A 25140-nucleotide genomic window follows, 5' to 3' on the forward strand; every position below is an offset into this window, starting at 1 on the left:
CACTACCGCAATGGACATTTTGCCTCTAGAATTGGTCACAAGAATCATCGACATCGTGTCTTATCCGGATCCAGATGATGAAAGATCACACAAAGCAAGACTTGCATCTCTGGCACTTGTCTCAAAACAATGGCGAGTCATCGTTGAAAGTCAAACCTTCTGTGCTATACGGGTGGAGAGCACGGAACTAGAAACATTTGATCAAGTCTATGGAGGTCTACTGGGTACGCAAAGACGGTCGTGTCTTTCTGACATCGTCCTAGCCTGGACCCCACCTGGCCAATGCAGAAAGAAATGGCGGGCTCGCTCTAGGCATGAACGAGCTGCTGAGAATCAACGTAACAATGAGAGCTTCACTGCAGCAATAAGGGATCTCTTTACCATTCTCGCCTCCTGGCCTTATGATGCTAAAAGAGACCGAGCCATCGCTTTGTCCATATATCAGAAAGGACCTCTACCAGAAAGCGTAAAGCTTCTGGCTCCAGAAACGATTCCTGAGGTTAAACGTATTGCTAGCTTCAGATGTGATGAGCAAGAGATTAGGATAGGAAGTCTACCCCTGGTTGCTTCCAGGCTCCCAAATCTGCAGACATGCCATTGGGAATACTTCAACAGTAACGAGCCCTTGAACTCAATCCGAACGCGACGGGATCGTTGTGGTATGTGACGAACGACTAGATTAACAAACGAGCCATTTGCTGACCGGTAGGACAGAGTTTGCGAGGCATTTGTCCCTGCTCACTGACTCTTCCATCCGTCAAGCACACTTTACTATCCGCACATATACTCCTGACAACGAGGACCCCGAGACATCGAGTCTTCTGCTTCCTGGCCACACAACCGACCATTTGAGCAAATCTCTCCATAGTTTCTCTCAGTCCGAAAATTTGTCTGTTCTAGACATCCACGAAGTGATCATATCGCCTGCACTATTCTGGCCAGCCGGGAATGGCGCCTCGACGCCTTATTGGCCAAATCTTACCATTTTGCGAGTAACTGTGAATCCAATGGCAGCTGATGGCGGCTGGTACTTTGAGCAAAATCCTCACGTTACACCAGACAATGACGACGATAGATCTTCGTTCAACCCGGACTGGGAAAGCATGCCACCAACACCTGAGCGACTCTATGCCGAAGAAGAAGCTCTCGCTAGGACTACCGACTTTTCTGATTCTGATGACTCTGTGTTGGACGCTACAGCCTCCGAGTCCGAGAGCCAACATGGAGCGATCTACAACACTACACATCGATTTCGCGCCTGGCCATCTCCGAAGATGGAAACTTTGCTGCACTCCATGGCCAAGGCAGTAACCCGAATGCCGGCCTTGAAGTTCTTCGCCGCTGGTTCTCAAATGCCATGGCCTCACTCCATTGACTTTGAGTTTTTCTACCTAACGCCTGGAGAAAAGCAAGATTTGGGTGAACCGGAAGAGGGGACAATATTTGATAGCAACGATATCACCAAACCAAGGCTGTTCTGGCGAGTTCCGAGATTCTGGCGTATGAACGAAAGCGTGGAGAAGCTCTGGAAAGACACTTTAGGCAGCGAGGGCATCATCGAATATCAAGAATGGGTGCTGGGCAAATCGTACAGAAGCGAGGTCTGCAAAGATTCGACACAACCTTCAGATTGAGCTCTGGCCGACCAAATAACGACAAGACACGACAAAGAAGTAAAATTGGAGGGCTCAAACGGTATCTCACACCACTTCACCTTCTCCTCTGGGATTCATCCCACGCCCCACCCATGGCTTGCCTTTACCTTTGCCTGGAGCACGAACCGGCCTAAGCAGGTTTGCGACCACCTGCGCAAACCTTGAAGATGCAGCATTTGGACCTTGCGTCACTGGAAGTATTCTTGATGGAAGCTGTACCGCCATAATGGCTGTTGGTGCCGGCCTGATATAGTGCACAACCTAGCATGGACGGCGAGTAAAGCTTAATCTGAATGCAAATTACAGCAGGATGCATGTAAAATGTTTTTCTTTTCTCCAGGAGGTGATCCACAACACACATAGAGTCCCCAGGTCTAATACCACAACGGACGGACTCTATACGCAACAGATGGGGTATATCATGAATGGAACTTGGAAGTATTAGATGAATATGTACAGACCGCGCGCTAAGCCAAATTATCGTATCGAGAGAATCAAAAGGGAGAATTCGTAAGTCGTGTTTCCAGATTAGTGGTGAATGCATCGCGACCAACCTGTGGTGTGTTAGCATAGCTGTATACCGAGGGATAGAAAGGTCGATTGGACATACCAGGCAGACCGCATCCAAAGCCGACCAGCAAGTAAACCAAGAAGACGATGACAAGAATAAGCAGAGCCATCAGTTTAACATTCTTCCACCACATCCTTCGCTTGAGACCTCTGCTTCGGACACGGAAGTCGTGAGCAGAACCACCCAGACGATCAGTCTTGTCAACCAACAAATCGATCCTCTCGCCTCTTTCCAGAACCTGCTCGATGTTCTTGCTCATGATATCTCGGACGTTGTCGATCTCGGCTTGAACGTTCTTGAAGGCATCGTCTTGACCAGCTTTTGTGGTTCCGTACTCGACCATCAGTTTCTTGAGGTCCGAGTTGAAGCTAGCGGCACCGTATGAAGGAAGAGAAGCGAAATCGGCATTAGGATGTTGGTTTAGGAAGCGCTTTTTGATCTCGACGAGGTAGCCAAAGGGAATGCGACGACCCAGGTCTTGCTTGGCGATGACGAGATAGGTGAGACCGGGAGCGTTACCCTCGGAAGCTGGAGCAGCGTCTGCGATGTAGTGGATATGGTTTGCGCCATGAGTATAGGTCAATTTCTGAGCGGACGAGTGGTCGATCTTAGGGAGAATCAGAGATGCTAGTGACGAGGTGGCCGAGGCAGCGGAAGTGGTGTGCTCGGTGAGGATGGTGTTGTGGTAGGCGATACACGAGTAAAGTAAGGGCGTCGCTGTGCTACTTGAGGAAGCCATGTTGATTGTGTGATTATTGAGTCGTGTCAAGAAGAGAGAAGATGGTCAAGAACAAACATCGCCGTGACCGCCTGGGCCTGGAACGCCTATTGCATCATCCCCACCGACGGTCACGTGCAGGGCTCTTCCCCGCAATCCATCTTCCTCGTCCTCATATTTGATATCGAACTTGACTTGCACGGGCATCTTCATAGAATAGCTGATTCGGCTGGACTAACAGTACATACTTGGACACACTCTTTCCACAGATTTTGACACCTAAGCGCTCTTCCCCTGGCTGCTAAGAAGACATGGCCAAAGAATGGAGGCGAGAAAGACATAGAAGAGAGTAGGGTATCTTTAACAGGGCCTCAAGACCACCCGCCGAATCAGTCTAACATGCACAACATGGCAGAATTGCTGGTATCCTGATTCGTACGGAGAGCTGAAGACGGCATCCATTGATCCATACTGTTTTGAGCTTCTGAATTGCCTGAGGGAAACAGATCGGGATACAATCGTTTCGACTTGCATTGGCGAAGATAATCCACGGTAGTTTGCGCCGACTGACGATCACTATCAAACAAGTCGATAACACACGCTGGCTTCCAAGAGTCTTGGCATGAAGGATCTCTGGAGGACAATGTTCTCGATAACGTACCCTCTGCGTGGCCATTTGCACGTTTTTCTACGTCTACTCTCGCCCTCGCATTGATAGTCACAACACGGCTTTTTCGCGATATGGGGTATACCGATTGCTTGTCGACATCCGTTGCTCTTCTGCCCGGATTTAGTCGCGACAAGGCAGCGGACATAACAGTCTACTGCCATGACCGGACCTTCAAAAGCGTTGATGTCCTTGATGACGCTTCCGGTGAAACCCTCTTCAAAGTCGATAGCAAAGGCGCAACATCTTTCAGCTGGCGTAGGGCGATCTACGACGGCTCTGGTCGCAAACTCTTCGAGCTCCGCCACATGGGCTATGCCATGAAGAATGACTGGGCAGTCGAAGATATCGAGGGCAAACGAATTTGCTCATTGAAGCATGTCAGTGGGATGGCTGCGCGAAACCGCTCGAATTTGAACGCTGTCATACATGGCCAGTCTGCTGCTGACGATGTGGGGAATACTGTTGAGATTAGACCAAGAGATCGGGGTGCGTTGTCGACGGTAGTACTGTATCAAGGTGCGGAGCTGGCGAACATTCTGAACACTGAAGCCAACGATGTCTTCTCGCTTGAGAAGAAGGGACTCGATCGTACTGTTTGGAAGGCTCGTATCAATAGTGGAGTCGACATCAGTTTCGTAAGTCTGGCCTCAAGTGTTCGAGCAAGTCTTGACATTGATTGGTGCTGATTCCATAAACAGATCCTCGTAGTTGTCCTGTGCCTTGCTGAGATGGAACACGTCTGGCGGCAATAACGGGACGCGGGTAGCAATCTGGAGTATTCATGCATCTTTTGTGTTATCTCGTAAAGTCGGTCGATCGCTGCGAAAGGTATCTGAATAATGCTTGTTGCGAGTCTTGCAGAACATTGGCTGCATGTCGTGAATCTCATCGGATGGCCGGCCCGTCTATCCTAGCACCAATCCTACATGCATGTTAACCCGCAGCTTCGGATAATCTCTAAGCGCCCCCTCTCAGCCTGAAACTTGATGATCTTCTGTGATATATAGACATGCCACAATCCAGTAAGTTCATGATGGTCTCATTGATTCTACCACGATTTTGAAAACATTATCACCATGGAAAATCCTCCGATCGCTTCTTCGCCAAAAAATGCTTCCGTGCTTCGGCCAGACTTTCACTGGGGTTTCGCAACAGCAGCTGCCCAAGTGGAAGGAGCATGGGATGCCGACGGCAAAGGCGAATCCATCTGGGACAAATTCTCTCGTATTCCTGGCAAAATCATCGATGGCAGTACTACTGCTGATGGCACTCGTGCCTACGATCTCTACAAGGAAGATGTTCAGTTGCTCAGGAAACTTGGCGTCAATTCCTATCGCTTTAGTCTTGCTTGGAGTCGTATCATCCCTCTGGGTGGTAAGGATGACCCTGTGAATGAAGCCGGACTTGAGTATTACAGCAATCTTGTGGATGAGCTGCTTGCCAGTGGTATTACTCCATTTGTTACTCTGTTCCATTGGGACACTCCTCAGGCACTGGAGGATCGTTATGGCGGTATGCTGGATCAAGCTCGTTATACGCCTGACTTTGAACGCTACGCACGCGTCTGCTTTTCTGCCTTGGGCGATCGTGTCAAGCACTGGATCACCTACAATGAGCCGGGCGTTTACACACTGGCTGGCTACGCTGCAGGCGTCCATGCTCCTGGTCGGTCGTCTCTATCTGATCGTGATGACCCTGGAGATAGCAGTACCGAGCCTTTCATCGTCGCACATACCGAGCTAGTCAGCCACGCTCACGCGGTGAAGATCTACCGCGAAGAGTTCAAGCCAACGCAGAAAGGTGTCATTGGAATTACTCTTCATGGCAACTTCAGCGCACCTTGGGATGAGAATGATCTCAAGGATGTTGAAGCCGCCGAGCGAGCCCTACAATTCGAGATTGGTTGGTTTGCCGATCCCGTATATGGATCTGGCGACTATCCAGCTTGCATGCGAGAGCAACTTGGAAACCGTCTTCCCCACTTTACACCCGAGGAAAAAGCACTTGTACAAGGATCTTCTGACTTCTACGGCATGAACAGCTATACCACATTCTATGTGCGTCACCGCGACGAACCAGCTGATATCAACGACCACGAGGGCAACATTACTTCCCACGACACCAACAAAGCTGGCGTCTCTCGTGGTGCGGAAACGCCAACAGCATGGCTGAGAAGCAATCCAGCGGGCTTCTTGAGCTTGTTACATTGGATCTGGACTCGTTACCAGACACCAATCTACATCACCGAAAACGGCACTACGGCCAAGGGCGAGTTTGAATGGGATCCTACCTCCGATGTTCAGCTGGACGACACTTTCCGTCAGGACTTTTTCGAAGGGTATATAGGTGCTGTGGCTGATGCAGTTCGCAATGGTGTTGATATCAGAAGTTATTTTGCGTGGACTTTCACTGATAATTGGGAGTGGGCTGCTGGATTCACCGATCGCTTTGGCAGCACCTGGGTTGATTATGAGAGTCCTGAGAAGACGAGATATCCCAAGAAGTCTGCTTTTGAGTTGGGTAGGATCTTTGAGCATTTGATTGGGAAGAAGGAGAAGAACAAAGAGAGCGGTGGTAAGTGTAGTTTGCAATGACTGATCTAGTCAACGTCATCTCACTTTCAGAGATTCTTCTCGTCTCAGTACCATCTACTCAAGCTATGACCCATCTTGCAAGTCCTGAATACGAACTTGCTGTGATGCGGCATAACCTGTGCTAATAGCTCTAACATGTCATCCCTCTCAGGCTTTTCTAATCTCATCCATGCCTCATCGTCCCAATCTTCTTCATCATTCCAGTCCTCATCATCTGGGGTCTCAGCGGCTAAGCGTTCACTTTGCAACAACTTGGTCAGCTCGAATGCATCCCAGTGATCGATGTACATCTCCAAGTCTCGCACTCTGCCTAGAATGCCTTTCAAAGCCATCAGCATATCTTTGCAAGGTTGATTCCTTCTTTCTTTGATCATCACGAAATACAAAGAAAGCGTTTGTAGATTTGTCAGAGTTTCCAGAAATGGCGCTAGATCTGAGGATGCATCGCAGAGACTACGGAGCTGCAACGACCTGATCTGCAGAGGCTTGAGTTGCGACAGGAACGGATACAAAGACAACGACTCAGGTCGCAGGCGCTCAAGCGGCCGGGTGGAGAGTTCCAGGGATTCGAGACAAGGCAGATCATTTATCATGGTGAACATATTCGGTTTCGAGAGATGAGAGGGAAACAGATGGTAGTCACGACGAGACACCGATAGACCTATTTCAATCTTCAGTCGATTCAGAAGTCTTAGGTCCTTGCCGAGATTGGGCGAAATCTGCAGTTTGTCAATTTGGATCTTGGAAAGAGTCAGACTTTTTAGTGGAGTGTCGGATGCTTCAATAGCGGAGAGTACGGCTTTAGTCATGCAGGTCACCATATCCATGGGTCCATCGTGTTCAAAAAAAAAGCGTAATCCCATGTACGTCTGAGTTTTGACTGAGGTTTCTCGAGTGGATCCCTGCCGGTGCGTTGTGTGAGTTGAGATCGTCCCAATACCAGGGGTAAAGACGTTTGCGGATAACTCATCTGCCAATATGTGTGTATCTCCATCGAAGTTATCCTGAGCAATTGCAAGGCGGTAGTAAGCTGTTTTTGGAAAGAGCCTCTGTGAACAAGATCGACAGCTTCGTTCGTTGCTTCCTCTTCCGCTGAAGTCGGTCTGGGATATGGGTTCTCATCCTCTTGTAACATGCGCGGCGACGAGATGGTGACGTTTGCTCTTGCAAATCGAGGATCCACTGGAGTAGTATATCGACTACCGTAGTCTTGATAGATTGAGCAGCAGATGTAGAGTTCTTTCACGAAGTGTTTGATCCTCTTATCTCTGGCGACCTCCAGCAGTAGTTGCAGCGAAAACTCCGTAGGCATCACATACAGCCGACTGAACACTTTATTGCCAAATTTATCAAGGAGAATAGCGTCCATATACCGGCAGGTCGATCGTAACATCACGAGTTCCTTGGTTCCAAGATAGGAAGCGACTTCCAGAAGGGAACGGCGTTAGGGTTCTGCCGATCTGAACCATACGAAGAGTTCAACGTAATAAGAGGTTTATCAGCGGTTTAGGCAAGCAATAATGGCCCTGATTTCCACAGGCCTCTTGATCTTCGGCAAAGTCAGACGACTTGGAGTATTACTTTTCACTTCCACGCTCGCCGTGTCGATTCATCACGGGGTCGGCGTATCCGGATTCCATTTGCGATCATACCAGGAGGTATGTGAGAGAGAAACTTGCGCTTCGAGACTGGGTAAAATCGGTCGTCCAGATATTCCAAGCCTAGGGTCTCGCGCAGATCAAACAATCTAGCACGCCAGAGAGATTCACTTATAACTGGTCGATGAGCTCATTTTCTAGACCCCATGACCATCCTAGTGTTATATCTCGGATTCCCTTGAGCTTGATTTGTCTCAGGATCGGCTCGATAGGAGTTCGATCTGAGCCAATGCCATTCGACAATGACAGATAGTCCAAACCAGGCCCTAGAGCGTTGACCACATTGCAAAAAGCGACCTGGACCTTCTGCTCAGTAAACAGCGACTTTTCTTCGTGCTAGCCGTGATGCGAAGCTGGATTATCCAGGTTGATTTGAAGGGATTTTAGATTCTCGAAACCCGTCAAGCGGGCGATCGTGTTGATACTTCTAAACAGCGAGGCAGTCTTGTGTGCAAATGAAGCGTCCCCGTCAACATTTCCAGATTCCACTTGGTGGGCCAATTGCACAAAGGCCAGTGCAGACGCTATGTAAATCCTTCTTACATGGCAACTTAAGCGCTTACTTTGTGACGCCTGCAACAGAACCTCTCTAAGGGTGCAGTGGCTCGTAGATCAAGGAACTCGAAGTATAGCCCATCGAACACCTCGAGGAGGATCTAATCCCAGTTCTTGTTGATGGCGCGGAAGTTCTTGATATCCTTCTTTGACAAGCGGGACGCCACTTGCAACCCAATCTCGACTGGAAGTGCAATGGGTTGTAGCTGCTGATGATCTTGTGGAGTTGGTTCTTCGATAGCTTTGGACAGAAGAAACCCCATTTCTGAACGCATTCGATCCAGAATTCAAGGTGTGAACTCAATGTAAAAAGATCGATGTCAAGTCAACATGGGAAGAAGAAGAAATGGCACTTGCGAACGAGCATGACAAGGTTGAGTCACATCCATGACGACACGTAAATACGGGTCTATGGATTGATCAGGCAGCTGCGACCCTTCCGAGCCTCCTTGCATGCACTGTTGACACAGGAAGATGCGAGAAGAGGCAGGTGCAGTCACGCACCTCCACATTCACCCGCACTTTTCCCGACTAATGCGCCATCGATCAACTATCAAGTGCAGGGCTATCGATCGACCGGAACAACAAGATGGATTACTCGCACAATTGATTGGATATGGAGAGTTGTCTATTGGTGCCATGTCAGGAGGATAAGCAAGGATGCAAAGAGCCAGTCTAGAAAAAGGGCAAGAAGTACATTGAAGAGTTCGCTGAAAAGAAAAGGAGAAACGTGTTTCCCATGCATACCATACATGCGTACAATGCTTCTAATGCAAAAACAAGAACCACTTCTTTTGTGCAACACCCAAAAGAAAAGAAGAAGAAGAGGGAGGAAAACAAAGGGGGGTTAGTTAGACATGAAAGAGAGTAAGATAAACAAAAAAAGAAGAACACCCCAACGCTATTCACGAGATCCCAACATGATACTTGTACTCCAGAATCAGAATCATCTCCTAGTTCTGTCCGATGTCCACCCAACTGATATCGCTAGCTTGTGTCTTTCGGGTTGCGTCACCATTGTTGTTGTTGTCCATCTGACGCTTCATCTCTCTCTCGGCTTGGAGGCGTTGTCTAAACGCTTCCTCGCGGTCTCGTTGCGACATGGCGCCAGTGGCAGAGGGCCAGATTGTTGCAGATGAGTCTCTGTTCTCGTCAGGGTTGTGGATGCCGAGACCAGCTTGTGGAGGCTTGGGTGCTTCGCGGTCGGGTGTGAAGCGAAGGGCAGCGAGAGTACCAGGGTGGAGGGCACCAAGCTTGCGAGCCTGGCCACCAAGAGCAGGATTGGGACGGTCATGCATGGCGCGTGTGCCACTGCCAGGGAAGAAACCACCGCCACTGTTACCGCGTGCGGCGGGACCAGGAATGGCGACTGCAGCTGGAGGACTTAAAGCGCGGCCAAGAGCGTTGGGAGCTTCAAACCCGTGCATGCGGCTGTCGCGATCCACATCTGCAGTGTAGGTACTTGATGGTGGACGAGGGAAGGCGGAGGCAGAAACAGCGGGTGAGGGAGGAATGTGGACTTCATTGACGGCGGGCGAGTTTGGTGCTTTTCTGTTGACGGCTTGAGCGGTATTCGTTGCGTGAGCGGTTGCAATTGTGGCGTCGCCGTGAACGGGTGTCCATTCATCGCCGTGTGAAAAGAATTGTGATGAGGCTACACTGCTGCCAGAGTGACGTCTTGCAGATTCGAACGACTCGCGAGCTCCATCGAGATAGCCCTGGCTTTCGAGACTCTGACCTGTGTGGAAGTCGGCACGTTGACCCTCAACCATGTCGAAGCTGGCACCTCTAGCAGAGAAGTCCTCAACGCTGTGGCTGAAGCTAGGTCTGCCCATGCCCACAGCTGACAGACGGTGATGTTGGGCGTCCGCAGGATGCAAGTGACTCTTAGGCTCCACGTCAAGAGGTGCAACCATAGCAGAAGGGTTACGAAGCGATGGTGTGTAGTCGGAAACACTCAGATTAGGAGATGCAGTGTGCGATGTACCCACACTTGGTGAGCTTTGTGCAGCAGGGTCGTATGCGCCACCGTCATTCTGTGCAAAGTACCTTGACCAGCCCGAGCTGCGCTTTGTCTGCATATCTTCGTCTCTGTTCGAATTCTGTACAACTCTGAGAGATGACATGACAGGTGAAGGACCACGAGCAGAGGCCAATTTAGGTGTCTGGCCATCCAAAGACTCCATCTCCATGTGATCATCGAAGCTTCCGGGGCTTGTGGGTGAGCGCACCAGCTTGGCGGTGCTTTCGAAACTGCCCTTCTCGCCATTGCCTCTGCTGTGCTTGTTCGCATAACTGCCGGAGATGATGGCCAACGAGCTTGATGAGTCATTTGCCTGGTGGTGGTATGCAGATTTGGGAGGCTGCAAGTCGGCGTAGGGGTTTGTGCTGCTATTCACGGGTGTCTTTTCAGATGCACCGTACTTACTGAAACGTTGGCTGAAACGATCAGCTCCAAGTTTTCCAGCCAGGATAGCGAACGAGCTGCGAGGATCGTAACCACCGATGACGGGCTTGGGCAACTGTGGTGGAGCATCGCTCACAGGGCCACCAGCTTCCCTCATGAAAGAAGCACCTCTGTCTTGGAAGCTCATTCTATCCGCCTTCTCATCGCTACCCTGAGTCTTTCTCTTTTGTTGCTTGCGACGTCTCACAAGAAGAAGTGCAATGACCAGTACCGCCAGCAGACCAAGCAGAAGACCCAACGTGATACCGAGGACCTTGCGGGTATGAGCACCAGAATCGTCATGGTCTTTTGATTTTGCGGCAGCAGATGAGGTTGCAGAGGGATGCGCACTAGTCGAAGTAGGAAGAGCAGATGAGCTTGAGGCTGATGTTGTGGTCAAAGGAACCTGATTACCACCGAACAAGACCTGGTTGTCAACCCATGAGTTGCTGGTTTGGTTGAAGACGTTTACAGGAGTGTCGTCATTTCCTCCACTGATAACAGCAAGAGTACCCTGGTCGTTTTGTGCGATTGAGTAATCTGATCTTTTCACTGAAGGCGCTGAACTGCTGTTGTACGTCGGCCAGTTGTCAAGAGTCAAATCACGCTTGCTTTTGCCCGAGGATGGTTGACTAGTCTGATTACCAAGTGTCTGACCAGTGCTTGCGGGTTGACCATTGGCATCCAACAATACAAGCTGTGTAACTTCATTCGGAGTCGCGTTCGCATTGTAGACAGTGAGAACTTTGCTACCATCGCTACCAGTGACCAATGAGCCTCTTGCACCATCCGACAATGCTGATGTAAGGTTAGTGTCCAATCTAGTCCAACTGCTACTCGTGCTGAATGTCCAGATGGCAGTGTTAGTCTGAGAGCCTCCCAGCAGAACGGCGGAGCTGTCGTCCCATGGTAGTAGAATAGGATCGGAGACAGTCGGGGCCTCCGATGTGAATGATTCGATGTTGAAAGGTTGTTCGGTTGAAATGACAAAGGTTTGCGACGACAACTCAACACCAGTTCGTGAACCGGCATATACCAGAATGGACGATGAGTCGTTGAGGTATGCTACACCATGATTTGTACGTCCCTTCATATCTTCTGTAGGTAGGTCGAGTGTCTCCCAAGTCTTGTTCGAGAAGCTATAGCGCTGTAATCCTCCATATGAGTCGTCGTCTGAGGTGCCACCGACTACGTATAGTGCAGATTGTGACTCGTCTCCATTTGGTACTGCACGAAGGCATGAGTGGCCAGTGACGGCCTTGCCCATATCCATTGAGGTCCATGTGGCATTCTCAACAAGCGGTAGAGCCTGGAACGAGTCTGGCGACAGGACGTATAAAGTGTTGTTGTCGACAACAGAGCAGTGCCCTGAGAGAGCCTTCTTAGGTAGTGGGGCTGCCATATCGAAGGGTCGGGATGTATTATGATATTAAGGCGAGGGTATGGTTATTTCTGTGGGTGGGTGGGTTGTAATGAACGAAAGGTCATGCGCTGGGAAGTGGTGAACAATCACAATGGCATCATGCGGTGGCTAACGAAGGTGGCGGATAGTCGGTAGTATCCAGATAACGAGCGTAAAGGACTGCGTGTGAGTAAAGAGCGACGTGTCGAAGGTGTGCGGCTTCCAAGGAAAGGGGAACAGGCACGACAACAGCGACGATTGTTGGTTAAAGCGATCGGATCAACGACAAAGGCGACAGGACGTAAGAGTCGTCAAGACTTCAATCCAGGAACCAGGGATTCTCTCCAAGCAAGTCGACCACACAAACAAGAGGTGGGCGTGAGGTAGAAGGAAAGAGATTGTGATGATTCGTCCTGTCAAAACACGCCAGGGGGCTTGAGGTTGCTGATTAGGTGAACCGGTCTGCGGGAAGGTCGTTGAAAAGAAACGGTCGCCGATAAAAGATGCGAACCGACAGAGGGGAGTTTTGGCTGAGTCGATGGATAGTTCTACTGAAAGAGAGACTTGTGGGTAATGAGACAAGAGCGAGTGGTGTGCTGACGAGTCGGAGCAAGGCAAGCGACGACAGGCAAAAGACAAAAAGAGAAAACCGACCAATGGCTAAACCAGGCACAAGACGAGGAAACCAAACGAAGGGGAGGGAGAGGCTTGTCTGGCCGTTGGTTGGCCGTTTGTTCGCGCGAAGCAGCACGTAGGAGAGACAGGAGGTGCCCAAGAGTCAGACTTGCAAAAGCGCACCCCCGTCTCTTCACGCCACGGCATTCAATTCATCCATAGATTGCGCCCCGATCCATTATTCGACAGATGCATGGACCAACGCTATCACTCAGCCCAATCCAGCGCTTCTATTTTCTGCCCTTTCTGCCATAAGATACAAGAAGAGAGGTGAGCCGGATGCTTTTGTCCTCGACTCCACTTCGAAACCCCCGACTCGCACATGGTCCAGAACTCTAAAAGCCGGTAGTACACTGTCCAGGCCATCTCACTTGCACCATAACAGCATTCTCACGGAACAACAATGACTTTGTCCAAAGACTTCAACTGACCGACCGCGCTGACATCTCACCATCATCATGCGTGAAGCATGCAAAAGGGTCGCAGAAAAGGCCAGGGCTTCATCCCTCGTGCGCTCTGTATGCATGGTAGATCCCCGTTCGCTTCCCCCTTCGCGAAAAACCCAAAAGGTGTCCGAGCGCTTTACCCCTTGCACAGCGGACGCCTTTCCTCTTTCGCATCTCTGAAACGCTGGAGTGATGACGGACGGACCCTGACCTTTACTTCCGACCATGATTCTTGTCATGTCCGTGGCGTTGTTTAATCACAATCACATCTCGTGGCTTTGTGAACTCGCCTTTTCGTATTCGAGTAAAGATGGATATCTAAACGCCTGCATCTTTATCGATATGTTGGTGATAGCATCGGGTGCCGTACGCGCGATCGACTGCTTATCCTTGAAAGCCCTTGTTTCAAGCCAGAACTCTCTTCTCATACGACAATAAGTACGAACCCGAGGTCTCATGATTTCGGTACACCATGGGTATCCGGTAACATGTAGCGTCGCAAGGCTTTGGATAGCCCTGTGTCTGTGCTTGAAAGCTGAGCAAAAGAGAATGGGGATCTACCAGACGAGCCGCAAAAGGTCTGTTCTTGATCGGATTTGATCTTCCGTTTTCTCTGTCAGAAAAGAGCTTCCCGAGTCGTTAGGCACGCACTCGAGTCAAGAGGGTAAGATCACGTATCTGAATGTCACATGCCGATATCACGCAAGATGTGGAGGAGATACGACTTTGCAATACTGGAAATGAGGACGGATGGAAGGACAAATGGATGCATACTGCTCGTTCGTTTGCATGTGTCGGATATACAAATATAAAGGCAGATGTAAGCGAGACACCATCTGTCTGCGACAGCAGAAGCCCTGATGTCTCTCTTAAGCATTCGCTTGCTCCTTCTTCCAAGCCTGCGCCATCTGCAACAACTTGGACATCTTGGCTGCACTCTCGTCGTCGGCTGGGAACACATAGTCCATGTATTCCTCGAACTCGTTTTCGGCCAACTTTCTTCTCTTCTTGACACGACGTGGCATTTGTTTCTCCACTTTCTCGAGGTCGGCTGCAGAGCCATGTGTCGTTTCGAAGGATTTCCATGCGTTGAGTAAAGCCACGCGCTGGGGTAAGTTAGTAAGATTGAAACGAGGCGAGTTTGGACCCAAGGTTACACTTACCTCTTCCTTGAGATCCTTTTGCTTCATGTCCTCGTATGCTCGTTGGAAGATCTTGCGCGCCCGCAGCTTTGCGTTCTCGGAAATCGGTTTCTCCTCTTCGTCGTCTTCGTCCGCTTCCTCCTCGTCTGGATCTGGCACGTTGATTTCGAAATGTGCGTAACTGATCCATACCTTGACATGGCCTGTTTTTTCCAACAGACGCTCGTACAAAGCCCTTGTCCTGTCCCATTCGCCCTCTTCTTCTTCAAAGTCGATATAGGCTTTCCAGAGCAGTTCTGGCATATCGAGAGACGGTTGGTCGACTGCCAGTTCGAAGATAGCGCGTGTGCGATCGAGATCCTCCAACCCTCGTTCCAATTCCGCGAACTTGATCCATGCTTGGCAGTTTGCCGGATTCCATTCAATGTGTTTCTCATATAATGTGCGGCAACGCATGAACTCGAATAGTTTGAGTTCCAGTTCGATGTACCCACGGAACAGCTTGTCCTTCGGGCACATGCCAATTGCGATGCCCAGCGACTTGCGGGCTGCTTGTAGTTGCATTTGTCTGATCTCAAATTGTGCTTTGAGCAGCCAGAACTTTGCGAAGGTGAACTTCTTGTGAGGGATGAGCTTTTGACACTCAGCGTATACCTGCCTGGCGCGTTCGATATCCTTGTTCTCCATCTCTTCCCAGAGTGCGTAAAAGATCCAGATGTAAATGTATCGTCGCCAGTGTCGTTTTTCTTGCGTTGGAGGCACTTGAGCAATTGCACGCTCGTACACGTCTCTTGTGCGCTCCACATCACCCAATGACTCTTCCAATCTCGCATAGTCGATCCATGCGTCGTAGTTTTTTGGGTTCTCCTTGACCTGCTCTTCGTACTGTACCCGTCGCTTGGACAAAACAACGTCCTCAACGCCTTCTTGGTCGCCATATTGCTTCTCGAAAGTTGTGTAGTGCTTGTGGAGGTTGGCAGACTGTGACCTAGGCATGCGATCCAGAGCGTACTTGTAGATGGCTCTTGCGCGCTCGTACTCCTTGAGCTTGGCTTCATAGCGAGCATATGCAATGAAGAGCTTCTCGTCCATGAAATCCTCGCCCATGGTCTCAATGGCCATGCCAAAGACCTCTCTAACATTATCGCTCGTTCCACTCTCTTCCTCGAAACGTGCCCATTTTATCCAATTCTTGGGTTCCGGGTGAACAATGGTAAACCTCTCGAAGATTGAGCGAGCGCGGTCGAATTCTCCATATCTCTTCTCCATCTTGATGTAGGCCCCCCAAGCATCTTCGCTAGGCTCCCAGCTCATCCATCTCTCAAAGACCTGACGAGTACCAGGAATATTGCCGAGGGTTTCCTCCATATAGACGTACTTGTACCATAGCTTGTCAATTCTGGGCAGGATTGTGACGGCTCGGTCGAGCAAGTTTCTGGCATGGTTGATGTTCCTCGTCTTCATCTCGGCTTCAATGTAGCGTAGCCATAGGGGAACGTTGGTGGGTTCGACATCGAGGGCGCGTTCGAAGACAGATCTCGCGCGGCGGTATTCCTTCTGCTCAAGTTCCCAGGCAGCATAGCGCATCCAATTGCCCATGTTAAGGCGGTTGCGGCGGACATAGTCTTCGAACTCCTTGCGCTTGCGGCCCTGGTATTCATGAAGCTCTTCCAAGTCGGCAAAGCGCTGGGTAGGGGCCTGAAGACCGGGTTCCTGGCGGTCGACAGCCTCGCGCAAGAGTTGTTCGGCGCTGATCTGGATAGGCGCAGCGGCCTTGTTCTTAACCCTCGGGGGCCCACGCGACGACTCCATGGTGACGGACGGAGTGAGATGACACCAGTTCGAACGGGGATACTAGGAGACAGCAGGCGCGAAGGCACGACAGGTCGGCCTGTGGTGGTGTGAACGAAGACCAAAAGTTGATTGCAGGCTAGAGATGGAAGGAAGCTTGACGCGATGGTGGAATTTGCCGACCAGCGAGCGTCACTTTGCATGTGAATCAGCGACTGCCTGCACTTTCTTCTGACAATAATTACAACCACATTAACAGCTCAACTACCGCAATTGCGCATCACGGGAAGACACCTAGCTTTATCTCTCTCAACTACCACATCTCGAGTACACGACATCTGCATTCTATCGATCCGAGCAACACACTTCCAAGATGGCGACCATCGCCGACGAGCTTCTGAACGACTTCGAGTCCGATGGCGAAGAAGAGAACCAGGAATCCTTTGAGGGTGATATTGCCACAGACTCCATCTTGCGCCCCTTGGACCACAGCGATGCGAATGGCGCTATGGAACTGGATGGTGACGAAGAAGGCGACGACGAGGATGGCCAGGATGGCGACGCAGCACCTACCGCCAACGTCCGAGAGACCGAGACCGAGGAAGAAGCAAAAGCAAGAGTTGAGAAGATGGACCTGGCTGCTGTCGGAGATGTGCGCAGTGTCGCCATTCTGATGAAGAAGCTACAACCAATTCTTGAGGTAAGCATACAACCATGTCCCAACGACAAACGTAATCATGATTTACATCCTTTGAACATAGCCCTGACCACTGCATCTTGTTCGCAGAAAATCAACCACTATCTGAATCTACCTCCCGACCAGCAAACAAAGAATATTGGCAACATCGAAGACAACCCCGAGTACAAGCTCATGACCGAGGCCAACACTTACTCCACCTCGATCGACGGCGAGATCATCCTCGTCCACAAATTCATCCGTGATCACTACTCGACACGCTTCCCCGAGCTCGAAAGACTGGTCCAGAACCCCCTCGATTATGCAAAGACTGTCGCAATCATTGGAAATGGCCCCATGGACGATGTCAAGAGCTTGTCAAATTCAACCGACAACCCCGTAGGTCAATCACTTCGTCAAGTTCTGGATGGTCCCACTATGATGGTCGTCACTGTTGAAGCAACCACTACAAGAGGTGTCGCACTGTCCGACTCAGAGCTACAAAGCATCCGATACGCCTGCGACATGACTCTGCAACTCGACAAGGCCAAGCGGATCATGACTGACTACGTACAATCTCGCATGAGCGTCTTTGCACCAAACCTCACAGTTCTGATCGGCTCGCTAACAGCTGCCCAACTCGTCAACTTTGCCGGTGGTATTAAGGGTCTGGCTAGCACACCTGCTTGCAACATTCCCCCGCTTGGCTCAAAGAAACAGACTCAAACCGGTTTTGCTACCAATGTAGGCGTCCGCCATCAGGGTTTCGTCTACAACTCTCCTCTGGTCAGAGAAGTTCCCAGCGATTTGAAGAAACAGGCCATGCGTATCGTGTCTGCTAAGTTGATTCTTGCCGCTAGAGTGGACAGCACTCACGGCTCTCCCAATGGTGCAGACGGCGAGAGATTCAGGGATGAATGTATCAACCGCCTGGATAAACTGGTAGCACCAGCACCAAATCGCGGCGCTCGTGCCCTGCCAGCCCCTGACGACAAACCAAGTCGCAAGCGTGGTGGACGCAGAGCGAGAAAGGCAAAGGAAGCAACCGCCATGACCGATCTCCGCAAGGCACAGAACCGCATGGAATTCGGCAAGGAAGAAGCAGAAGTAGGCTACGGCACTGGCGACGGTACCAAAGGTCTTGGTATGATTGGCGCCGCTCAAACAGGCTCGATCCGCACACAACAAATCGATCAACGCACACGTGCGAAATTGTCAAAGAAGAATCCAGGATGGGGCGGTGCTACACCAGCACCTTCAGGACTTGCATCTACCTTCCACGGCGGCTTTGGCTCTGGCACAGCATCAGTACTACGCAATTCAGGTCTCAGAACCTCAGGTGTAGGAATGGGATCAGGAACGTCTAGTATCGCATTCACACCCGTCCAAGGCCTTGAGTTGGTAGATCCCAAGGTTAGGGATGAGATGAACAGAAAACGAAAGGCGGATGAGGATAGATGGTTCAAGGGAGGTACTTTTACACAGATTGGCGGTACGTCGACGTCAACACCAGGAGCTGGTGCTGCTGCCAATGGAGGCTTCAAGGTTCCTGCTTTGCCGCCGCCCAAGAAGAGGGATACGGGCGCTACTAAGTAGGAGGCTAGATTGCTTTTGAAACCTATAGTGGCCGAATAGATCAGCTCAAAAGCGTTGTGAATGCAAAAAACAAAGCAATATTGTATTACTACTCGATTCGTCTCTTGTCTGGTGGTCTTCAATCGTGCTTCTTTTGTGTATCTGCCTGACTGGTGCATTCTCGCTGACATAGTGGTGTTTCACCACGTAAGATCTGTATGTCAAGATCTGGACAGCATATCGACATGAGATCGCTTTCATACACTCGAAACCATTCACACATTCAACACTAATCAAGCAAACAGGTTCAGGCAGGCTATCAAAGTGGTATACGTCGTTATTGATGCGTTGCAAAAGAGATGATTTGAAGGACAGGGTTCTACACAGGTCAAATCATTTTTCTCCTTTTATCTTCTTTTTCTTTTTTTCACTGTCAGACTGGTGTAGCAAGTATGTTTCATGTTTACAAAATAGGTAAACCGCATCAGATTCAAAGACGAATTCTCTGGATGAGAGGGCTGGTACATCAAACATTGGGTATATCAAATGCTTTTCGTGTCTATATTGATGCTTTTAATTTCAGCTCATTGCATGTAAATAGAGCGACTCACATTGGTAGCAAATGTGAATGCTGAAACGTCACGGAGATGATCATAGATTCTCTCGCAAAGATCCTATCCTCAGGTAAGGCGATTAGAGCTTGCGTCCCTGTTATTTTTGAGCGCCAAGCTCGCCGGTGACCTTGACGAATGCCTCCCACTGCTCTCTGGCAGCACCGCTGCTGATGCACCAGCGAGCGCGTCTGACACCCTCCTTCCAGCGCAAGCCACCAGGGCCGCGCTCGGTAATGACCTTGCCGTCGTCTCCAGGACCCATGTTGCTGCTGTCGGCCTCGCAGATACCAGAGGTGACCAAAAGAGCAGCAGTGTTGATGAGGACGAAAGTGAGGACGGGATCTTCGGGGTCGATTGTTCCGTCGAGAATGCTTTGAAGAATCACAGCATTCTCAGCAGGTGACTTTCCACCAGCGACGAGATGAAGGGGTGCAGACTTCAGGCCCAAATCCTCAGGTGAGACAGTGAAGGGCACAATGTCGACTGGGCCATTCTCGGCTTCGGAGTGAGGCTTCAGCATCCAGCAGTGTGAAGGTCCAGCACAGCTCAACTCGTCCAAATCCTCAGCACCACAGACGACCAATGCTTTTCTGGCGCCAGTCAAACGCAGTGACTCGGCGAATACAGGACCCATATCGCGCTTTGCGACACCCAAGATACGAGCCTCGATCAAGTCGCTGTTTTGTACGGGATTGGCCAGGGGACCGAGCAAGTTGAAGATTGTGCGGAAAGGCAACTCTTTACGGACAGCAGCGGCGTGCTTCATGCCAGGATGCCATTCGCGAGCATATAAGAAGGCGTAATTCGTGCGGGAGTAGATGTCGGGTAGCGTCTTCTCGGTGGTTGCAGCGATGATAGGTGCGGGAGAAGCGGCGAGCAGGAGATCGGCGGAACCAGATTTTGAGGTCGAAGCATTGTTGCCGTGTTTGGCCATCATAAGCAGGGCCGAGGCGAGGATACTCGAGGTTGTGCTGACATTGTATGTGTTGTGGCTGTCACCGCCAGTACCAACTATGTCGCACTATGGAAATGTAAGTGATTGCTTAGAGAGACAGAGTCGCTTGGGCATACCATACCAGACCTCCGTGGTATTTACCCTCCTTACGAGCACGGTGTGAGACAGCTTTTGCGAGAGCATCATGGTTGACTTGAGCAGCAGCATATCTCATAGAACTGGCGCATGCTGCGAGGATATCCGGACGACGATCCAATTGGGTTGTGTGGAGTGCATAGAGAAGACAGCCAGTTTGGACAGGTGAAATGGCGTCTGCGAAAATGTGGGAAATGGCAAGAGCAACTTCTTGGGCTGTGATGCTGAACAAGGTCGTGGTGGGGTCAGCCAGCCGGAGGAGGAGCGGTGATATCGAGATTGCTGCTTTGGCCTCGCTCATTGTGACGATTTTGTAATTTTGTGTAAGCAGTCGGACAGGAGGACGGTATACACCGCGAAACAAAGGCAATTGGAACGAGCGGAATTGGATGAGAAAGTCACTATTGAAGCACCGAACAGTATGACTGGAATGCGGCCTCGAGGTGCGGGTCTTGCCGAATGGAGAAAGAGCAACTCACCGAAATGTCCGTGCGCGAGATTTCCTGAAGATGCGGAAGTCGCGCTGAACGGCAAGACCAGAGAGCATTCGAATCCAGCAGTCGTCCTTTCCGCATATCACACTCTCGTCTGAGTGTCCGTCGCATGTTCTGACGTACCTTCCTTCTGACTATCTCCAGCCACTATCACAATGCCGCCGAGGTTACGACTCCACGCCAGCAAGCGCTTGCGCCTGAACACATCCCACGCCGCATACCCTTCATGTCAATGTCGATACGCCTCTTTGGCTGCTGCCACCACTCCAGCCCCTTCGATTGAGTCGACAATCCACGCATCATCTCCCATCTCGCGCCATCCTGCCACTCAACCACCTCCATACAAGCCTGCCGAGTTCCGCAAAACCCAACTTCACCGCATCTACACATCCCTGATCCGCTCTTCACCTTTGATGCTGGTCTTCCAACACAACAACCTTAAGGCTTCAGAGTTCGCTGGAATCAGAAGACAATTGAACTTTGCTCTGGAGAAGGTCGACGCTGAGCTGGGCACCGAGGCTTCACCTTCTGTCATTGGCAAATACACCGAGCTGCAGATTGTCCAAACTGGTATCTTTGCCTCTGCCGTCAAGGTCGCCGAAGGCTTCAATCCAGAGTCTTTCTCCGACGCTGCCAGGACGCATCATCCTCAAGACCCCACAACCAACACCTCTGCCACTCTCAACACAAAGCCTGCCAGCCCACAGTACACACACAGCCTGTCAAGGGAAGCATGGAAGGCCGCTAGAAGCTCAAAGGTCCAAACTGGTCTTGAGCCTTTGTTGTCCGGTCCCTTGGTCGTTCTCACATTCCCTCTGGTCTCACCTCAACACTTGAAGGCTGCCATGACCATCCTTTCTCCTTCAGAAGCTTTCCCAGCACCCAAGAGAAAGGCAAACCCTGGCCTCTACGACCCCACCATTCAGAGTGGTCTCCAAAAGCTCATGCTCCTCGGTGCCCGCGTCGAGGGTAAGGTCTTCGATCTTGACGGTACCAAATGGGTTGGTGGCATCTCTGGCGGTTTGGACGGACTCAGAGCCCAGCTCGTCTACATGCTCCAATCTCTGCCTGCCACTCTCACAAACACTCTTGAGGGTGCAGCAAAGAGCTTGTACGTCACTGTCGAGAGCAGACGCCAGGACATGGAGCCAAAGGAAGACAAGCCCGCAGAGGCAGAGAAGAAGGAGGCATAGATCATGTAGGTCTGGCCTGCTTTGTATTACCACCCACAAATCTGTACAGCTTTTTCATCTTCGCAAAAATGATATCCATTTCTATAATCATTACACATTGTTTCGTTCTGGATTAACAATTTCGTTGATTCTTCTGTGACGTTGTCATTGACACTCTAATCTGCGAGATCATCGATCAGGAGCGTACTTCTGTCCTCCATGATCTCCTCGACCTCAACACCAACTGTACCTCCTCCTACCCTCTCGAGATGCTCATCGCCTACCTTGTCGTATACGCATGGTCAGATGACCAGTTTTGCGGCTTCTCCTTTGCGCACAAGCCTGACACGATAGACATGTCAGATTTTGGGCCGATATTGGAAATTATCATGCTATGCACAAGACTAACTCTCATGATTTGCTCAAATCCCCGTGGCGCAATGATCTTTGCCACTATCATGCTCACGCTTCGTACTCCAAGATGAATTACCATTGGTGTGTCAAGAGACGCCAGAGATGAGCAGCCTCTGGTATTGCTGGCTCAATCAGAATTGGTCAGGGTGAGCTCGAACAGTATCCGACGGCACGGAACAGCTGGAATGGGAGTCAAGAAAAGGCAGAACATTGACGCTACTTGTAAGTAGTCGCTTTCTGATCACAAAGTCGAGCTGCGTAAATTTGATGTTCTTCATATCCAAACTTCTCTACCTATGCGAACGAATATAAGCACTGACTGTGCTGAAGTCTCACATATTGCTTCAGGTTCACATTGATCTGGTTTGGGATGAATGCCAGTATCACGACCAAGGGTATGATTCGTTAAGAGCTTGCGTGCTCCTGAGGTATTTGGCTTCTCACTTCTTTAACCAGTTCCGGTGCTCGTTAGGGTGCTGCTTGAAGAGTGAACCGCTCCACCAGAACACACCAAACAGCCTCGCAGCTCAAGAGAACCGTCACAACAAAAACTACTTTGGCATCACACGTAAACCCCTAGTCAGTTCCAGTGAAGTACTTATTACTTTTCTCTCCGTCAAAGTTACAACTTTTCTATCTTCTTCCACTTCTATTGAACCACAGCTGCTCGTACAACTTCCTTGCTTTTTTCAACATACATACCTGCATGCAAACATGCCTCACACAGCGTTTGTCAAAGCTGTAAAGGCTGCCTTCGAACTCATCAGTCCTCGATCGAGACTTCGACCGCCAACACTACAGCCTTCTAACCATTCTTTGGGGTGCTCCAATGATTGCACACCAGATACTCCGGAGCAACCGATCAGGTCCTCAGTCAAAAGACCAGCAGCAGGTGAAAATTATGATGATGATCCGCCAGCGAAGCGCCAGAGACTCGCACCGCAGAATCCTGAAAAGCCTATTTACAAGTGAGCCTCAAAGATCTTATATTTTTCAGAGCGTCATACTGATGTGCTCCTATAGACTGGCAACCGTTTTCCTCAAGTACGAAGGAATACCTATGGCCGAGATCCCTTCGAGAAGATTCCGGAAGCTCGCATCAGAGAAGGTCAAGGATCTGGAGAGAGAGATCTTCGAGAGCAACACGCATCGCTGGAAGTTGTATGCGTACAACGTTCCCAGGCTCTATGGACCATACGCCGAAGATCGCATCAAACGTTGGGTGAGCTGGCTGATTCATTCAGATCTCCGTGCTGTGGTAAGAGGAGAATCTTGGGATGACACAAGTATAGAGGCTGCTCTTGTTGACGCAAGAGATCTGGACGATGTTCGTTATCAAGATGCATTGCTCGATGCTTTGATAGCCTGGATCCGGAAAGAAGGATCGCCAGGCAGCATTGACGTCAAATGGCTTCGACGAAACAACGAGCGCTTCTTTCGGTACCATGACTGCTTGAAAGCTATTGGAATTGCTCTCATCTGGCATTATGATGGCAAACGTACTGGTTATTATGGCCCAGAGACTCGCTCTGACATTCGAGAGATCCACGACAGATATCTCGACGGTCTGGAAGCAGAGCCAGAAGATCCCCTGAACTTGTCCGCAGACGACTTCTGCAAGACTTATCATTCTCATCATGAAATGAAAATGCCATGCTACAGAATCAAGAAGTTGCCGGAAGATGTTTCATCTCCTTGAGAAATCTCGACTCTTTCAACTCCAGCGCTCGAGTAAGTATTTCAAACGATCCATGTTTGGCTCACACACTGACAAACTTTGCTAGGTTTTCCATACCATCAAGATCTGGCAATAACAGCAACGATTGTGCTCAAACTTCTGCAGCTCATCCTAGGAGTGCCTTTCCTTTGTTCATTGATTCCAGGAGCAGCCCTCTCATCTGATTTCCCAGTTCCTTGTTAAGACCCATCAAGCAAAATATATCAGATAGGCCATTTCAGATAATAAAATTGCATCGGTAGCATATCGCAACCGAGCATACTGGGTCTAGTTCCGAATCTTCTTATTTTGCTCTATCATGTCTGGAATTTGTGAAATTGTCAATGAGATTCAGAACATCAACCTGGTAGACGAATGCATAAACTTTTGCCCACAGGCAATCAAGCTCCAATTTCAGGCAAAAATGAATGTCCTATCTGTAGTAGAGATACCAGAAGTGAAGTTGTCAACGCAGCGTCAGTGTTATGCACCTAGGAAGTGACGACAAGACTCCTGTGTTGCGAGTACCTAGACAACTTCTCTCCAGCACTTCGAAACAATCACTGGCTCTAATCTGTTCCCAAACCCCTCCAGAGCATCACTTTCACTCTTATTGTATACTGCTTTATATCTACACCAACTCAAAGTCAATTTGACTACCACCTTCCACTAATACTTCTCACATCCATCTTCGCCGTGGTGAGACTCACGACCTCTCTTGATAACACTGTTCCATCAACTCGCACAAACGCCTTGGCTGCAAGATTTCACAGCTCACTCGTCTTCGGAAATCTCTGATCCTCACACCTCACGACTATTTAATCTTCCATCCGACAGCTCCAACTCATCTTCTTTTTATCTTCCCAACCAAACAAAGCAACGATCCCAACCGCAGCACCGATCTCCAGCCACGCTGCGGACACAACTGAAGACTGGTTCCTGATATTGCAGTCCGTCTTTGCAGTCGCGAACTGCACGATCTAATCAACATCTCAACGCAAGATCATCGCCGCTTCACATCACGATTGCGATATCTCGCCTCACACTGTGAAGTTTTGGTCCACC

At 50.1% G+C, this 25140-nt stretch overlaps 11 protein-coding genes across 11 annotated transcripts; 6 read left to right on the forward strand and 5 right to left on the reverse strand.

Annotated features, from left to right (window-relative positions):
* Positions 1 to 10: 10 nt before the first annotated feature.
* Positions 11 to 1634, forward strand: M437DRAFT_43341 (uncharacterized protein; the record flags this gene model as incomplete). Its single annotated transcript, XM_041020729.1, has 3 exons — positions 11 to 653; positions 715 to 1081; positions 1217 to 1634. 3 exons carry the CDS (start codon positions 11 to 13, stop codon positions 1632 to 1634), a joined length of 1428 nt encoding a protein of 475 aa, XP_040881639.1.
* Positions 1635 to 2183: 549 nt separating this feature from the next.
* M437DRAFT_73561 (synaptobrevin-domain-containing protein) lies at positions 2184 to 2965 on the reverse strand (the record flags this gene model as incomplete). The annotated part of the gene is made up of 2 exons (XM_041026048.1): positions 2184 to 2209; positions 2266 to 2965. 2 exons carry the CDS (start codon positions 2963 to 2965, stop codon positions 2184 to 2186), a joined length of 726 nt encoding a protein of 241 aa, XP_040881640.1.
* A 756-nt stretch (positions 2966 to 3721) lies between these two features.
* Positions 3722 to 4366, forward strand: M437DRAFT_23733 (uncharacterized protein; the record flags this gene model as incomplete). Its single annotated transcript, XM_041019062.1, has 2 exons — positions 3722 to 4249; positions 4313 to 4366. Coding segments are annotated over 2 exons (582 nt in total), but the record flags the coding sequence as incomplete, so codon positions are not given.
* A 324-nt stretch (positions 4367 to 4690) lies between these two features.
* On the forward strand, positions 4691 to 6208 carry M437DRAFT_44473 (glycoside hydrolase; the record flags this gene model as incomplete). Its single annotated transcript, XM_041020906.1, has 1 exon — positions 4691 to 6208. One exon carries the CDS (start codon positions 4691 to 4693, stop codon positions 6206 to 6208), a length of 1518 nt encoding a protein of 505 aa, XP_040881642.1.
* Positions 6209 to 7022: 814 nt separating this feature from the next.
* M437DRAFT_64260 (uncharacterized protein) lies at positions 7023 to 7520 on the reverse strand (the record flags this gene model as incomplete). Its single annotated transcript, XM_041024393.1, has 1 exon — positions 7023 to 7520. One exon carries the CDS (start codon positions 7518 to 7520, stop codon positions 7023 to 7025), a length of 498 nt encoding a protein of 165 aa, XP_040881643.1.
* A 1854-nt stretch (positions 7521 to 9374) lies between these two features.
* Positions 9375 to 12269, reverse strand: M437DRAFT_43955 (uncharacterized protein; the record flags this gene model as incomplete). Its single annotated transcript, XM_041020832.1, has 1 exon — positions 9375 to 12269. The coding sequence occupies one exon, from the start codon at positions 12267 to 12269 to the stop codon at positions 9375 to 9377; it is 2895 nt and encodes a 964-aa protein (XP_040881644.1).
* A 1990-nt stretch (positions 12270 to 14259) lies between these two features.
* M437DRAFT_73565 (cell cycle control protein) lies at positions 14260 to 16344 on the reverse strand (the record flags this gene model as incomplete). The annotated part of the gene is made up of 2 exons (XM_041026049.1): positions 14260 to 14496; positions 14554 to 16344. The coding sequence occupies 2 exons, from the start codon at positions 16342 to 16344 to the stop codon at positions 14260 to 14262; spliced, it is 2028 nt and encodes a 675-aa protein (XP_040881645.1).
* A 352-nt stretch (positions 16345 to 16696) lies between these two features.
* Positions 16697 to 18595, forward strand: M437DRAFT_44464 (Nop domain-containing protein; the record flags this gene model as incomplete). Its single annotated transcript, XM_041020903.1, has 2 exons — positions 16697 to 17023; positions 17111 to 18595. 2 exons carry the CDS (start codon positions 16697 to 16699, stop codon positions 18593 to 18595), a joined length of 1812 nt encoding a protein of 603 aa, XP_040881646.1.
* A 690-nt stretch (positions 18596 to 19285) lies between these two features.
* On the reverse strand, positions 19286 to 20579 carry M437DRAFT_43360 (uncharacterized protein; the record flags this gene model as incomplete). Its single annotated transcript, XM_041020732.1, has 2 exons — positions 19286 to 20209; positions 20265 to 20579. The coding sequence occupies 2 exons, from the start codon at positions 20577 to 20579 to the stop codon at positions 19286 to 19288; spliced, it is 1239 nt and encodes a 412-aa protein (XP_040881647.1).
* A 348-nt stretch (positions 20580 to 20927) lies between these two features.
* M437DRAFT_44103 (uncharacterized protein) lies at positions 20928 to 21965 on the forward strand (the record flags this gene model as incomplete). The annotated part of the gene is made up of 1 exon (XM_041020854.1): positions 20928 to 21965. One exon carries the CDS (start codon positions 20928 to 20930, stop codon positions 21963 to 21965), a length of 1038 nt encoding a protein of 345 aa, XP_040881648.1.
* A 1107-nt stretch (positions 21966 to 23072) lies between these two features.
* Positions 23073 to 24057, forward strand: M437DRAFT_82633 (uncharacterized protein; the record flags this gene model as incomplete). Its single annotated transcript, XM_041027785.1, has 2 exons — positions 23073 to 23326; positions 23382 to 24057. 2 exons carry the CDS (start codon positions 23073 to 23075, stop codon positions 24055 to 24057), a joined length of 930 nt encoding a protein of 309 aa, XP_040881649.1.
* Positions 24058 to 25140: the final 1083 nt, after the last annotated feature.

This window comes from Aureobasidium melanogenum, assembly GCF_000721775.1.
Source record: "Aureobasidium melanogenum CBS 110374 unplaced genomic scaffold scaffold_5, whole genome shotgun sequence".
Taxonomy (NCBI): Eukaryota; Fungi; Ascomycota; class Dothideomycetes; order Dothideales; family Saccotheciaceae; genus Aureobasidium; species Aureobasidium melanogenum.